At 43.7% G+C, this 15,268-nt stretch overlaps 1 protein-coding gene across 4 annotated transcripts in view; it reads right to left on the reverse strand.

Moving 5' to 3' along the window:
- Positions 1-15,268, reverse strand: part of CSPP1 (centrosome and spindle pole associated protein 1) — a 73,915-nt gene that overhangs the window by 52,370 nt on the left and 6,277 nt on the right. For 3 of the 4 annotated variants that reach the window (XM_066578259.1, XM_066578258.1, XM_066578257.1), the window contains exons 2-7: positions 10,404-10,516; positions 8,379-8,490; positions 7,407-7,510; positions 6,181-6,204; positions 2,012-2,092; positions 1,668-1,778 (exon numbers count right to left, since the gene is read on the reverse strand). In XM_066578259.1, the coding sequence (XP_066434356.1) occupies positions 1,668-1,778; positions 2,012-2,092; positions 6,181-6,204; positions 7,407-7,510; positions 8,379-8,490; positions 10,404-10,502 (531 nt within the window). In that variant the 5' untranslated portion in view covers positions 10,503-10,516. The remainder of the gene's footprint in view (positions 1-1,667; positions 1,779-2,011; positions 2,093-6,180; positions 6,205-7,406; positions 7,511-8,378; positions 8,491-10,403; positions 10,517-15,268) is intronic. The other variant, XM_066578260.1, reaches the window with a different exon arrangement.

Genomic DNA, 15,268 nt, shown 5'->3' on the forward strand with positions numbered 1-15,268 from the left:
ATTCATCCGATCGCCATGAAACTTTGGGAAGTTGTTGAGTATACTGCTGGGAAGATTATAGGCATAGTACATTTATGCTATGATAAATGCCGTTCGTGCGGGCGCCGTCGACAGTTACCCCCCCCCCCACGTAGATCGTTCGATTTCCATCATTGCCACTAATTCTCTCACTTCCCGATATCGTAGAAACATGAAATTTGGCAGGAGCATTGATTATGTCATAAATAGGAAAAATTAATGGGTCCAAACTCGATTATTCAATTTTAAGCGCCAAAGAATTAGCGTCCAAATTTTACGTACGGAATCTAATTTTCTCGCTTCCCAATGTCATGGAAACTTGAAATTTGGCACAAGCATTGATAATGTCATAAATAGGAAAAGCTAATGGGTCCCAACTCCATTATTCAATTCTAAGCGCAAAAGAATTTAGCGTCCAAAAATGAAAGCTGTGCTGTGATTGGTTGCTACTTCTTATACTACTGAGGTTACATGACAACTGCACTGCAATTCGTTGTTATATATTATACCACTAAGGTAACTTGAAAGCTGCGCTGTGATTGGTTGTTATCTAGATATATAAAAAAGAATGTATGTATGTATGTATGTATGTCTGTCTTCGCAGCAACGCGCGACGGGTAAGCTAGTGGTAAATAAAACATAAAGAGAGGCAGAGGTTGTATACACGCTGACTGCAGATTTCACAGCATGCTAAGCAGTATGAGTGCACGAGAGGGAGCTCGTGAAGATAGCCTCACCCCACAGTTATGCCGCATGCACACGGCAAAGCCGGATTCCGCATGTGGAATCCCGCAGCGGAATCCGGACCTGGCAGCAGCGACGGCATCCGCGCATACCTGCTGTTCTTGATCTTCATGCTCCCGCAAAAGTAAAGGCCTATTTACACCAGCCAATGATCGCTACAAAAAAACCCCCGCTAATCGGTGATCCTTTTAGGGATACTCGTTGCGTCTAAATGTGTGCCCATCGTGTGCTTTTCAGGCACTGCTAGCTGATCGTTAAATTCAGTCCAACCTAAAAATCGTCTGTCAGCCTTATCAGCAGTTCTCTACGGGGAGTGCTGATAGCATTGTTTCCCGCTGGAGAACAAAGAATCTGAGAGCAACTAAGACCCATCAAGCTATTAACTGCATTCAGCTAAGGCTTCATTTGCACACTTAATTGCTATTAAGTAGCTGAGTAGTAATATCTTTATCTTGAAGAGGTAATTGCTCAGCCCTCATAAAGAGCGCTGGACAATACATTTTTCCATTTTTACTTTGCTGTAATTGCCCCGCGGGCTGTTGTTGGTATCGGGTGAAGATTTCCTGCTGCTCACCACATTTGGGTTAAAAGGGAGCGAGCGGTTTGGAGGGACATCCCATATAGGTGGAGCGGCTAACCCTTGTCATATGTGGTCGGTCAGTCAGCGGGCAGCAGGTAAATCCTGTTCCTACTTAAAATCTCCTAATTGAGAAAGAAATAATTTTTTTGAGGCGCTGTTCCTAATAGTTTATTTATAAACTTGATTTTAAGAGGTAAAACAAAACAATTTTATTGGAAGTATATTACGCAACTGATGAGACACACGCAGGCTGGTAAATGAGCTGTTGGAAAAGGTAATGTCTACTTAACAAACTACAATAATTTACAAAAAAAATTTGGAGTACCAGAAGATATTTTTCTTCCTCAAGAACTGCTTTCTGTAGTATCTCCTGCTCATCTTCCTTCATCCTGAGAAACTGGTTGTACTCTCGATTCCTTTCAAGACGTAGTCTTTCCTGAAAAATAAAGTTTCATATGTATAAGACTGTCCTACAATAAAAATGTAGACACGATCATCCACTGAGAAAAGCTTGTGACAAACTGAATGAAAAGAGTCATGTATGTAGAGGCCAAATATCAAATTCATATAAGCAAAATGTCACTTTTTATGCCCCAAACTTTGCAATGAGCTGAAAAATTACATTTTACAAATCATTCATAATTTAATATTATCAGCCACAAGACTTACCTTGGCGGACAGCCGCTCACCAATAGGGAGAGACACACCATGAGTCAGTGGGTCTACCTCGCCAGTACTCCTGAGGTGCTTCTAAATAAGAAGAGAACGATATAAGAAACTACAAACTATTCATGTGGAGGCACATGCTAATTAATAGCAAAGTCTACATAATAGATTCCATTAGATAGCATTACTAGCACTGTTAAGGCCCAGTTACACGTAACGATTATCACTCAAAATTCGTTCACACGACCGTAAATGAGCGATAATCATGGCGTGTAAACGCTGCCTTGATGAACTTTTCGTCTAAATGATGATTCTTAAAATCCATCGTTCAGCAGCAGAGAGATCAAGTATCAGACATTGTATTCTGCCGGGAGCCGCATGAAGAATAATGTAGCTGTGTGCAGAGCACACAAACAGCTCCTGGAGACCCTTTTACATGCAAATAAAGATGATAAAGTGTTAATGGACAGTATTAAAAACGATCCCTAAAACTTTCAATAATTTGAAAGATTATCTTTGCGTGTAAATGGGCCTTAACATATGAACTTCTACCCTTGAGAACATGTATTTTTGGTTTTTATTCATTACATTCCAGTAGTAATAATGTTTTATTTGGTTTATTTTTTTTCAAGAGGAGTTCTACTTTATCTTGGTCCAACGTTTTGGGTACATATCCATAAGTATTAACTTTTTTTTCTGAAGCTGCAGAAAAAAGAAATTCTACTGCAGCTTTATTTCTTTTTATGGTAAGCACCGATACTATAAATTTATTGTACATGTTGTTGTGGTGTCAAATATGTGCGCTGGATTTTTTACGTTTTTAACTTTTCTTCATATATTAAATGGGTTTTCCAGGCAGAAGCTATTGATGGCCTATTCCTAGTATAGGTCATCAATAGTTAATCATCAGGGACCAACCGCATGAAATCCTTGGTGGTCACTTAATTGCCTGGCCAGCTGTCAGTGCTGCGGTCCAGACTTGTTTCATAGGACATGGGACTTTAAGTGGCCTAGCTAGCTTTACCACTATTGAATTTAAAGGGGTTGTCTCATGAAAGCATGTGGGGTTATACACTTCTGTATGGCCATATTAATGCACTTTGTAATATACATCGTGCATTAATTATGAGCCATACAGAAGTTATTCACTTACCTGCTCCGTTGCTGGCGTCCTCGTCTCCATGGATCCGTCTAAAATCGCCTCTTCTGGCGATTTTAGACGCGCTTGCGCTGTGCGGTCTTCTGTCTTCTGAATGGGGCCGCTCATGCCGGAGAGCGGCTCCTCGTAGCTCCGCCCCGTCATGTGTGCCGATTCCAGCCAATCAGGAGGCTGGAATCGGCAATGGACTGCACAGTGAAGATCCCGGCGGCCATCTTACTAAGGTAAGTAAGAAGAAGGAAGAAGTCGCCGCAGCGCGGGGATTCGGGTAAGTACTACCCGGTTTTATTTTTTATCACATGCATCGGGTTTGTCTCGCGCCGAACGGGGGCCTATTGAATTTTTTAAAAAAACGTTTCGGCGTGAGACAACCCCTTTAATGAACTTCTGCCTGCGACACTAGGGTCATCAATAGTTTTTACCCAGAAAAGCTCTTAAAATAAATCTTATTAAGTACAGTAGATGTTTGTTTGAGGGCTTATTTTGTTTTTAACCATTACGTTTTTCTAATTCATTTTACTTAAAACCCATGAGGGATTTTTTTAAATAAAATGTATTGTCATACAAAGCTCTCATTACAGGGTGTTGTTCCATGAGGACAACCCATGCCCAAATGCTGTACTAGAAGACATACAGATGTCATTGATGCCCCCCACACCACAACGCACACAAACATCCGCTTAAAGACAATAAAATAAATAAATTTTTTTAAAAACTAAACATTTTTGGGCTGCAGTTTTCCAACAGCAGAAATAAACAAGGCCAGAGACCTGAGGGCTTATGTCCATGGGCGTAAGCGCAAAACACCGTGGGTCTCCTGCGGCGTTTTACACACACAGCCCATACGCTCTCCCGGCAGAGACTGCGTATAGGCTGAGTATGCGCTGGGTGTGCCCAAAAATCTGACGTCACGGAGATGCGCAGTGTGAATTTTGTTCCTTCAAATTCCCAGCTCCTCCGCCTTCTCGCAATGCTTGTGCACGGACAGTGAATCATACGCAGAGAAATACGCAGTCCATTGACTGCCATTGGCTCCATTTACCTCGTATCCCGCATGCAACGCAAGTGTAGCACGCAGTGAAAAAAATGCCTGTGGACATTAGCCCTTAGACAGCCGCCTACCACATGCAAGTAGAGCACAACAATCATGGTAAATATATTTTAGCTCACACCAATTGGAAATTAAAAACACAACCTTTTAAATGAAAATAATAAAAAATAAAATAAAACAGGAAGCAGAACAAACCTCAGAGTGTATAGTAAGGCCAATGGAAAGTGAATAAAATCAATACACATATATAAGCAGGCAAGGACTAATGCAAATTCACAATGACTGTAAAAACAAAAGGCGCTAACAAATAGTAGCAAAGTTTCAGCAAAAAAGATGGCGTGCAACAGGCAGCGTACTGATCGGCAAGTGATACTAAACAAGCATTAGGCCCCACCATAGTGCAGGTTTGATTTTGGGCAAAAAAAAAAAAAAAAGGGTGCAGTGCTACCATAACTTATTAGCAGCATATCTGCTGTGTTGGTGTCATACCTGACTGATCTTTTTTTCACTCCTTATATTTAATCACTTTTGAGCTTATGTCACCTTAAAAAAAAAGGCTCCAAAATTCACCCTTTACTTATTGGGGATACTTCAAAAACTCTTCTTCTTGCCCTCTTCCATTCTTGTCTTGACTACTCCAACTCGCTACTAATCACTAAACTCTCCCCTCTCCAATCCATTCTGAATGCAGAAGCGTGGTTCATCTTTATGTCCAACTTCTACACCGATGCCTCCACCCTGTGTCAGTCACCGCACCTTCTGCCATAGAACACAATTTAAACTCATCACTCTCAGCCATAAAGCTCTCCACATTGCTGCACGGCCCGTTATCTCCTCTCTCATCTCTGTCTACCACCTTACCCATGTTCTCCATTCTGCTAATGATCTTTAACCAAGATGCTCCATAATCCGAACCTCCCACTCCCATCTGCAAGATTTTTTATGTGCTGCACCAGCTCTACAGATCCGCTACCCTGGGCAATCAAGCTAATCCCCAAGACCCACAATATTAAGCATACCCTAAAAATATTTCTCTTTAGAAAAGCCTTCAACATTTCTAAATTTTACTGCTCTCCATTTACCCCACTTCAAAATTCTCATCATAGCTGGTGACCCTCTCATGCAGCTTTATCAATGCTACCCTTTTTATATAAAAGATGGCTGCACCATTGTATAAAACAAGCACTTTTACCTGATGTCACTCCTGTTTCCTCAGTCTTTATAAGCTCTTGTGAGCTGGACCCTCATCCCTATTGTTTAAATAGCTAAAGGGGTTTTCCAGGAAGAATACTATTGATGACCTATCATAAGGATAAGTCATCAATAGTTGATCGTCTGGGGTACAACCGATCAGTTGAGCAGGGGCAGGCTGTCAGCACCGCAAATACACAGAGGTCGGAGATGAAACAGCGGAAGTCTCGGCGTTGACCTTTGTGTAGTGGCCGGCGCTTGTAACTACAGGCATAGCTTGCGTTGATTTCAATGCAGTTACAAGCGCCCGCCACTACATAGAGGTCGGCGGGGAGACTTCGCTGCTTCTGTTTCAACCCCTGTGTATTTGCGGGGCTGACAGCACGCTGATTGGTCGGGGTCCTGAGCGACGGACCCCTGCCGATCAACTATTGATGACCCATCTTGAGGCTAGGTCATCAGTAGTATTCTCCCTGGAAAACCCCTTTAATTAGTTAAATAATGTAATATCTCATTTTGTCTGTTTATGCACCCTCCGACTTGTAAAATGCTGCAGTATTTAAACAGATAAAGAAATCCCTATCAAAACTGCACAGAGAGTCTGACCTTGTGAAGAGGCATCAGCGACAAACAGCAAAGCTTATCATTACAAACTAAATAAACCGATTTTACGGATGGGGTTAGCAAAGAAACACAAGTTATTGGGATTAATTGTACAGAAATGTATTATGGCACACACACTTGCAATAAAGCCAAACACCAGTGTCCTACCTTTCGTTTGGCCTGAGCATTTCCCTAGAAGTCAGGAAAATACAGCAAACTATTAAATGGAAATGAAACCTTACTGTGGAGAAAGGTCACAATGTAGATTGTTTGCTTTACCCACAGTGATCATTGGGAATGTTGAGCAGAATACAGCAGCAAGAGTGTTGGAGATTTCGTCTGCAGGATGGTTGCAATGGAGTGACACTTGGTAGGAGTTTTAGGCCACTTTCACATGGCAGTGTTTCGGTCAGTATTTTATAAGCCCAAACTGCAAAGATTTGCACTTTTTCTGTTTATGTACCACCCCTGACTTTAAAACACCGATGCAGGATACTGACCAAACTATGCAAGTGTGAAAGTCACCTTTACTAACACTGGCTACAAACAGCCAAGCCCTATTCTACTTCAGTACGATTTTATTCTACATAACCTAATGTCTAAAACATGTAAAAATGAACATGTTTGTGCTCCATATTTCTGGAAAGAAGTGGTCCCCAGCTACCGAGAGTTGGTCGCTCACCACAGAGTAGTCACTATCCATAGAAATGAGTGGGATCACTGGAACAGCTGAGCACTCATATTTGGCTGTTCCCGATAGAGATGAGCGAGCATACGCGCTAAGGACAAATACTCGAGGGAGTATTGTCCTTTTCGAGTACCTGCTCGTTCGTGAGAAAAGATTGGGGTGCCCCCCGCTCCCTCCTGCTCACTCCCGCAACACATCGCTCACCCCTGCCGGCACCCGAATCTTTGCAGACGAGCAGGCAGATACTCGAAAAGGACAATACTCAATTGAGTATTTGTCCTTAGTAAATATGCTCACTCATCTCTAGTTCCCAACTATCCAATTCAGTTCTATGGGGTTTTGCTGTGAAGTAGAATGTATTACAATGTAGCGAGGATCTAAAAATGTTTTGACTGGGCTCTATGATACTTCACTGAAGCCACATGATTAGGAGGACGACATGAGAAAATGCCTGTGAAGAACCATTCTGTATGACAAAAGTTATTATGTGATGCACCAGATGCTCAGGTTAAAGATGCTGTGTCAAATTATTATCAATGGCCAGAGCATCTGTCAGAGAAATGTTTTATGAAAGTTTCTCTGTTGAGCAAAGATGATATGGGTATAAGTACATAAAACTGGCATATAACTTGTATTTATTGAACATATCTAGTGTACAGCTAGTGTCATAAAGCAGAATGGCAATTAGCTGATTGGTCATGCTTACCAGATTGAGATATCTTCGATAATCTTGCCGTAATTCTTCCTTTAGTTTGTGCTTTTTTCTTTCATAATCTTCTCCAAGGGGTAAACTCAACCCATAGCCAGTATCTGAAAAGTGTGCAATCGGGGTTACACTAACAGCGGATATGGCGTTGTAGATCTAGTCCATGGATTTGCATCATGGTATTGAGCAGGAGGAGGTGAGCAGATATATATATGTAGTTTTGTGGGAAGAGAATCAATGTAACTTGCATTTTGTTCATTAATATCCCTGCTCATTCTCAGCTTAGAGGTGCAGCGGGTGATTTTAATCAGCCATTGACAGATATCGCTGCATGCACAATCCTACAGGGGAGGCTGTCAATAACCAAATAAGACTACCCACTTGATTGTGTTAAAAGGTTTTATCTGCCCATTTTTTTACTGATGACCTATCCTACGGTCATCAGTAGCTTGGGACCCCCAATGCATCAGCTGATCGTCCGGCCTGCTGTACATTGCAGTGGGCCAGACATTGTCATAAGTGAACGGGGAGGAAGTGCTGACGCCGCGCTGCTCCTTTCCTGGTTCGGACTGGATGTGACATCCTGACCCGCAGAGAAGCAGAAAGTGCCATAGCAGCGCAGCTCTCTGACTGATTTTAATGATGCCGGCGCCACTTCCTCCTGTCCGCTTATGACAATAACTGGCCCGCTGCACTGAACATCAGGCGATCGATGGGGGTCCAGAGCAGCGACAACTGATGATCTATACAGAGAATAGGACATCAGTGAAAAATGGGCAGACAACCTCCTAAAGTACCATACCGTCAGACCCTGCACTAATAATAATAACATAACGCAGTGTATAAGTCTTACTTTGATCCAAGATTAATAACAAGAATTACTATTAGGTAACATATCGGCTACACAAAGCAAAGTGCTACAACAAATAAAGAAAACAAATCTCCTAAGTGCTCCCATGAGTCCCCCCATACCTCCTACTTGCTTCTGTACAGTTTCTTGTTGAGACTGCCTGTTTGGTGGGATATTTTCCTTTGCGTAAATCCTTGGTTGATCAACTACAGGAGTATTTTCAAACTTTTTGCTCTGTAATAAAATATATGTATGTGAATTTTTTCATACACCAGAAGTAACATAAAGCAATGGTAAAGCATGTATTCATCTCAATTAGATGTCCTAGTCCACCCAAATTTTTCAGACTGCTTTGACTTTTTAGGGGCAATATACCTGATGAGCTGGCATCTTCTGGATCACCAAACAGCTAGATTGTCAAAAAATGCCAGTTTATTGGCTGGATTTTAAAAAGTTATCCAAAACTTTAGTATTGATGACTTGTGCTCAGGATAGGTCACCAATTGTTGATTGGCAAGGGTCTGCTGCTCGGGATCCCAGCTAAACGCCCGGCCTATTGTCAGTTCGGATAGCACTGTCAACATTGCTAGTTTAGTGCAACAGGCACATCTCCTATTAAACTCAGTGGACCTGTGCCTTCAGTACAAAACTGGGCCACTGCAATACGGACAACACTATTAATTTCCAGAGCTGTCTGCACTAACAACAGGCCCAGTGATCAACTGATTGGCCAGGGATCAACTACTGATAACCTGTCCTGAGGATAGTAAATGAGATAATAGAAAAGTCCAGAAGAACCGCTTTAAAACACAAACAAAATGAACTCATTTGGGGACATTTATGAAGAATGCTATGTCAGCATTCTAGCAGAGAAAAAAAAAATTTAAAAAAAAAAAAATCACAAAATTTGATGCAAAAACTTTGCAACTTTTCAGCTTTCTGCACAAAGACTGCCACTTTTTCAAAAAGTGAGCAGGGCTTGTTGGGAGGGGGCATGGCCACCCCAGACCGTCAGAAACTGGCTTAAAATATAATGGAAATGTACATCTGGTCGGGATCGTGCGTGCATTTCTGTCAAGGTAGACAGAGCTGCTGGGGATGTGCTCATTGCATGATGAGGCCTCTCCATGTATCCAGCACACCGTGCTCCCGAGGAAATTGTTCTAAGCCCGGCACAGGAAATGCCCAGCTTAGTAAAGCTCCCCCATTGTGCAGCAGGATTCCATGGTGGTTGGTTGGAAGAATTCTGCAGGCCTCAATTATACTGTTATGCAGCTGATGTAGCCCAATTTTCACTTCAATTAACAATTAGGCCACCATACTGTACATGTCATGACATCACTATGTTCTATGCATATAATATGCATGTTGGTAGCCCAATTAGTTAATTGAGAATATACAGCATCAGAGGCTTACAGGAACAGTAAAGAATGGAGCTGCAGAGTCTGACTACCCACCTCCTAATCTCACACCACAGAGCACAGATGCCGGACTATAGAGGCTCGTCTCTGTTCACACCTCTCTGCTCGTTCTGTCCAGGGTTTCCGTTGTAAATGCCAGAAAAACAACACTGCTTGCTGCACTACTTTTCCCAGTAAAATGATGGCACCCCTGGATGGAAGCCATTAGCGTGGGTTCCATCAGGTGCCGCTGGGATCTGTCATTTTTTCAAAATAGTAATCCAGTTTCCAGACTAGCTAGTGCCAGATTAAGGGAAGTTTACTGTAAAATGGTGATCACTTTACTCAGACACTGGACCATTATAAAGAAGACTATTCAACTATCTTGTGAACACAAGGTAAATATTGTGCAAGTGAGCAATCAAGAATATACAATCTCCAGATCTGCTGGCTGAAAACAATCATTATTTGATGTGGTGACCCTAACATGTTCCTATACTGCTCTCCTTTAGGATACAAGATACATAAAAAATGTATTTGAATTGACGCAATTTAATGCGCGCTATACGCACGTACATATAGAACGTACTACACAACTCAAATACGTTCGTGCGAGCCCGGCCAAAGTCTAGCTGAGCTCCTAGGATGGATACGTGTCACTAATCAGCTTGTATTGTATTTGTTTCTTTCTAAGAATATTTCCTTGTTCTAAGAACCAAACATATAAAAATGACATATCAGCTTTACCCGGATTTCCATGTACGGTGGATCCTTCTCCAGTTCAGCCTTGTCTTGTGCTAGTTTGGCTTTTTGCTCTTCAAGAAAATAATCTAGTTCTTCCCCCATTTTAAAAGCGTTTCCTATGAAAATGATTACATACCATAAGAAATAGCATTATCATAAAATGTACCATAATACTCAAACAAACATCAGGACATAAAAACATGAAGCCGATTTTATGGTTTCTTAATAACGAAGTCAGAACCCCAAGAACTTAGGAACAGACAACCTAGAAAGGACAAAACATCAAAAGTGGTAGAAAAAGAAAAACGGACCCGAATCCCTGTCATTCCGATAGGTGAGGGTCCCTCGCCTATCAGGAACTTCTGGAATATGCTGTAGTTATGCCATAAATGCTTAAAGGGGTATTCTGAGAGTTTTACTATTGGTCACCTATCCTCAGGATAGGTCTTTAATATTTGATTGGTGGGGGTCCCTGCTGAGCATCCATCCTGCTGTCAGTGCAGTGGGCCGGGCGCCATTGGTGGTCAGGGCCAATCGGAGCAAAGCTGTCTATTACACTTCCAGCCCTGACCACCAATGACAACGCCCGACCCACTGCATTGACAGCAGGACGGATGATCAGTAGATTGGCGGGGATCCGGAGTGGCAGACTACAACCGATCAACTATTAATGACCTATCCTGGTAATAGGTCATCAAAAGAAAAAGCCCGAGAATACCCCTTTAGGGTTCAGTCACATATAATGTAATTGGTACAGATTTTTTTCGGCAGACAATCTGCACCATTGATGTGGATTATGACGCAGTTTTTGGTGCGAATTTGCAGCAAAATTTGCTATGTATGAATGTATCCTTAAAGGGGTTGTTTTGTAATTGACTATTCACTCCTATCAATAGGATGGGTGATAGAAGTCTGAATGATGTGGGTCTCATCACAAGGTGTATAAAAGTTGCGCGACTGTTTCACAGCTGTGATTTGGCTGTTAGAAAAATAAATTTCATGAAAGTCACATGCAACTTACAATGAGGTCTACGGTGGAAAAAGTCGCATGCGACCAAAATTCAACCAAATAGGATTTTCTGCGGCTGTCCCAGGTCACATGCCGTACGTCGCCGTGTTGCCCTAGCCTAAATACAACATATAGTATGAGGTGTCAAAATTTCTGATTCAATCACGACCTTTATTCTTTACATCCAGTTGATAAATATCTGTCCTGGTCATGTGATTATCACACAGATGAACGGGTGCAGCTCTATTCACATCCGCATTGTGGCTAATATTCAGAATGGAAGCCACAACATTGGACCCTTCAAACTATGCAGCATCCCACCAACTTAGGGCACCTTCACACGGTGTGTTTTTGCACACGCCGCAACATATTTGTACTGCAAATGAGGTGCTTTTGCGTGCGTATTGGTGCATTTTTCTGTACTTTTTGCGCTCGCAGGACATATTCACATGGGTGCAGGAAACACCCCCTTCATGATTTAAAGGGCTATTTAGCATAATGATGTCCAGATGTATCCTTTTCCCCGTGGTTTTGTGCTGTATTTTGCACATCCCGTTCGTATTGCGTGTGCATTTGCGAACCCCCATAGACTTCTATGTGGCCATATAGAGCACAAATCCGCACAGAATAGAGCACGTTCTATTTTTAATGCGCATGCGGAAAAAAAAAGGGAAACAAGAATGAACCCATTGATATCAATGGGTTCTATTCTCTGTGTATTGCGCACGGAAATACAACACTATAAAATGTTTGGTAAGATAGTTGTAAATGTTTTATAAACTGTCAAGCCGAGGATTCGGCTTTAGCTGCTCGCCCTCCACGGCTTGGTCTTCCACCTTTTGGGGTGATGGCAACAGTCAAACTGGTAAGCAATAGGTAGCAGGGCTTGACTGAAGTATAACAATGCCGCTAGACTTAACATAGGAGCTTTGACCTGGCCTAACAGGTCACTCGATGTATCAAACTCACATTTTAAGATTTTACGGTGGTAGTGAGGATGTCACAGATCTAATGACATCAAAATCATCCACCTGGGGTCAGGCAAAGGGGTCAAAGTGTGGTGCAAGAAAAAGCCTGTAGGCTTATTTATTGTAGATATGTTAATACAGAGTGGGGCCTCCTTTGACCCTAATGACATCAGATAGTCTCTGTGGTATATGTTCTACCAACATCTGATTCATTTCAAATGGTATTTTCCCTCCATTCATCCTGTAAATGTCTGGCGAGTTCACTCAAAGACGATGCATCAGCCTCTCTACAGTGGTGCTGGGAGAGGCATCATCGGACAATCGAGCAAAGGAAGAACGTTCTATGGAGTGATGAATCACGCTACTCGATTTCAAATCAGATGAACGTTCCTGGGTGTGGAAGAGTGTTTTGTGCCACCAGTTAAGTATGGCTGAGGTTCTGTTATTGTCTGTGGATGTTTTACGTGGCATGGTCTCGGTCCGTTGGTTGTAGTGGTAAGAACCATGAACACAGAGGTGTACCTTGGCACCCTAGACAATAATGTGCTGCCGACAATGTGCTCTGGGTGGGAATGGTCAACAATACCTCCAACAAGACAATGCGCCATGTTACAAATCCAAAGTAGTATCACCGCGTTTCCCCGATAATAAGCCCTACCCTGATTCTGTGTAGTCCTGAACACCCACAGAGCATTTCTGGCTGGTAGCAGGGCTTGAAAACCCCGCTTAAGCAAGCGATTGCTTGGATTAGCTAATTGAGCGCTGCGTCAGCCAATCAGAGCCGGCACTCGATTGATTAATCACAGCCATTCAATTATGTAATTCAATGAGTACGCAGAAGCCTGCAGCAGCGACAGAGACCCGCGTGAGGGACCCGAATGCCATCTACTAGGTGAGTATTATAAAACACCCCCCAAAAATAAGACATGTTGGTTTGAAGATTTGGATGTTGCATGTTTTGACTGAGCTGCACAGAGTCCCGACCAGAACCCTACTGAACATCTTTGGCACAAACTGTAATATCGGGTCAGGAAATATGAATAGCGTCCATCCTCTTTGAGAGAACTCGCCAAACATTTGCAGGATGAATGGAGGGAAAGACCAGCTGAAGTGTAATAGACGTTAGTAGAAAGTATACCACAGAGAGTATCCAATGTCATTCGGGCCAAAGGAGACGCCACTATGTATTAAAGGGGTGGTCTCGCGAAACCAAGTGGGGTTATACACTTCCGTATGGCCATATTAATGCACTTTGTAATGTACATTGTGCATTAAATATGAGCCATACAGAAGTTATTCCACTTACCTGCTCCGTTGCTAGCGTCCTCGTCTCCATGGTTCCGTCTAAATTCGCTGGCAGCTTGCTTTTTTAGACGCGCTTGCGCAGTCCGGTCTTCTCCATTCAGCACGAGCCGCTTCAGTGTGCTCCCCGCTACAGCTCTTCTGCGCATGCGCAGACGAGCTGTCACTGCTCGGGAGCGCGCTGAAGCGGCCATTCTGCACCATCCTCTGTTAGAGGAAGGTGCAGAAACTGGAGCTGCCCAGCGGAGAAGCCCAGCCCAGCCGCCCCGAGAAGCGTCCCAGGTAAGTGATGGGTCGGGGGGGGGGGGGGCTGCCGCTGCGCCGGGCTGCGCCGGGGGGGCTGTCGCTGCGCCGGGGGGGGGGCTGTCGCTGCGCCGGGGGGGGGGGCTGCCGCTGTGATGGGGGGGCTGTCGCTAGGCCGGGGGAACTAGCGCTGGGCTCCGGAACCTAGCGCTGGGCTCCGGGGCCTTCACCTGGGCTGAGGGTCTAGCGCTGGGGAGCCGGGGGCTAGCGCCGGTTACCTGCTGTCTGGTCGGCGGCTGCGGGGCGTCTGGTCGGCGGCTGCGATGCGTCCGGTCGGTGGCTGCGATGCGTCCGGTTGCCATGGAGACACAGCTGGCGGCGTCTCGGGAGCGCGCACGTCGGGCTGCAGCGAGCGACGGGGAAAGAGCCGGCGGCCATCTTGAGGAAACTTTTATAAGTTGCTGAAACGCTGGAACGGTAAGTACGAACCAGCTAGAAATGTCATTTACAGGGGGGCTTTGTAATGTATGTTTAATGGGGGGGACTGGGCAAAAAAAAAAATTAACTGCTTCCTCGAGACATCTCCTTTAACATATGGAAATAAACACTACTTTTGATTCTTGCTCAGGTGTCCAAATACTTTTGGTAGGATAGTATATAAGCCAAAACGAAGATAACAAATGGAACCGTCCAGTGAGAATTATCAAGTACCCGTCTAACAATACTATGTGCCATGCTCAGAACAAACACTTATAAGCCTGGCATGTTGATCATCCCGCTGAGGTTGCTAGGACGAGGAGGAAGCCATGCATGCAGCTGGCTCTCGGCCCCCGAGACTCCAAGGCAACAAGGTAACAACAAAATGGGAAGGCCGAGTGCGAAAACAATTAGGAATCATGAATACACGAGGAGAAAGGCTTGTTCCCATAATACGGTCACTTCTCCCTAATAACCTTTGAACAAAATACACACAATAGGGGAGGTTTATAAAACTATCTTTGTTGTCCAAAGCAACCAATCAGAGTAGCTGTTTTATAAATCTCCCACTAGGAGTTTTAGGCTGAACACGGGGGAACATGATATCAGGCCATGAAACTCAGCACCATCTCGCAAACGTGCGTTTAAACGACGATACGAGGTGTTTTTTGGGCAAAGATATCTCCCATCCGTTAAGATAGCAATTAGAGATGAGCGAGCATACTCGCTAAGGACATTTACTCGATCGAGCATTGCTCTTAGTGAGTACCTGCCCGCTCGGGAGAAAAGGTTCGGCTGTTGGAGCGGGTGACAGGTGAGTTGCAGCAAATGTCCCCTCCGTTCCTCCCCGCTATCCCCCGTCACTCCCC

The sequence above is a fragment of the Eleutherodactylus coqui genome, chromosome 9 (assembly GCF_035609145.1).
Source record: "Eleutherodactylus coqui strain aEleCoq1 chromosome 9, aEleCoq1.hap1, whole genome shotgun sequence".
Lineage (NCBI taxonomy): Eukaryota > Metazoa > Chordata > Amphibia > Anura > Eleutherodactylidae > Eleutherodactylus > Eleutherodactylus coqui.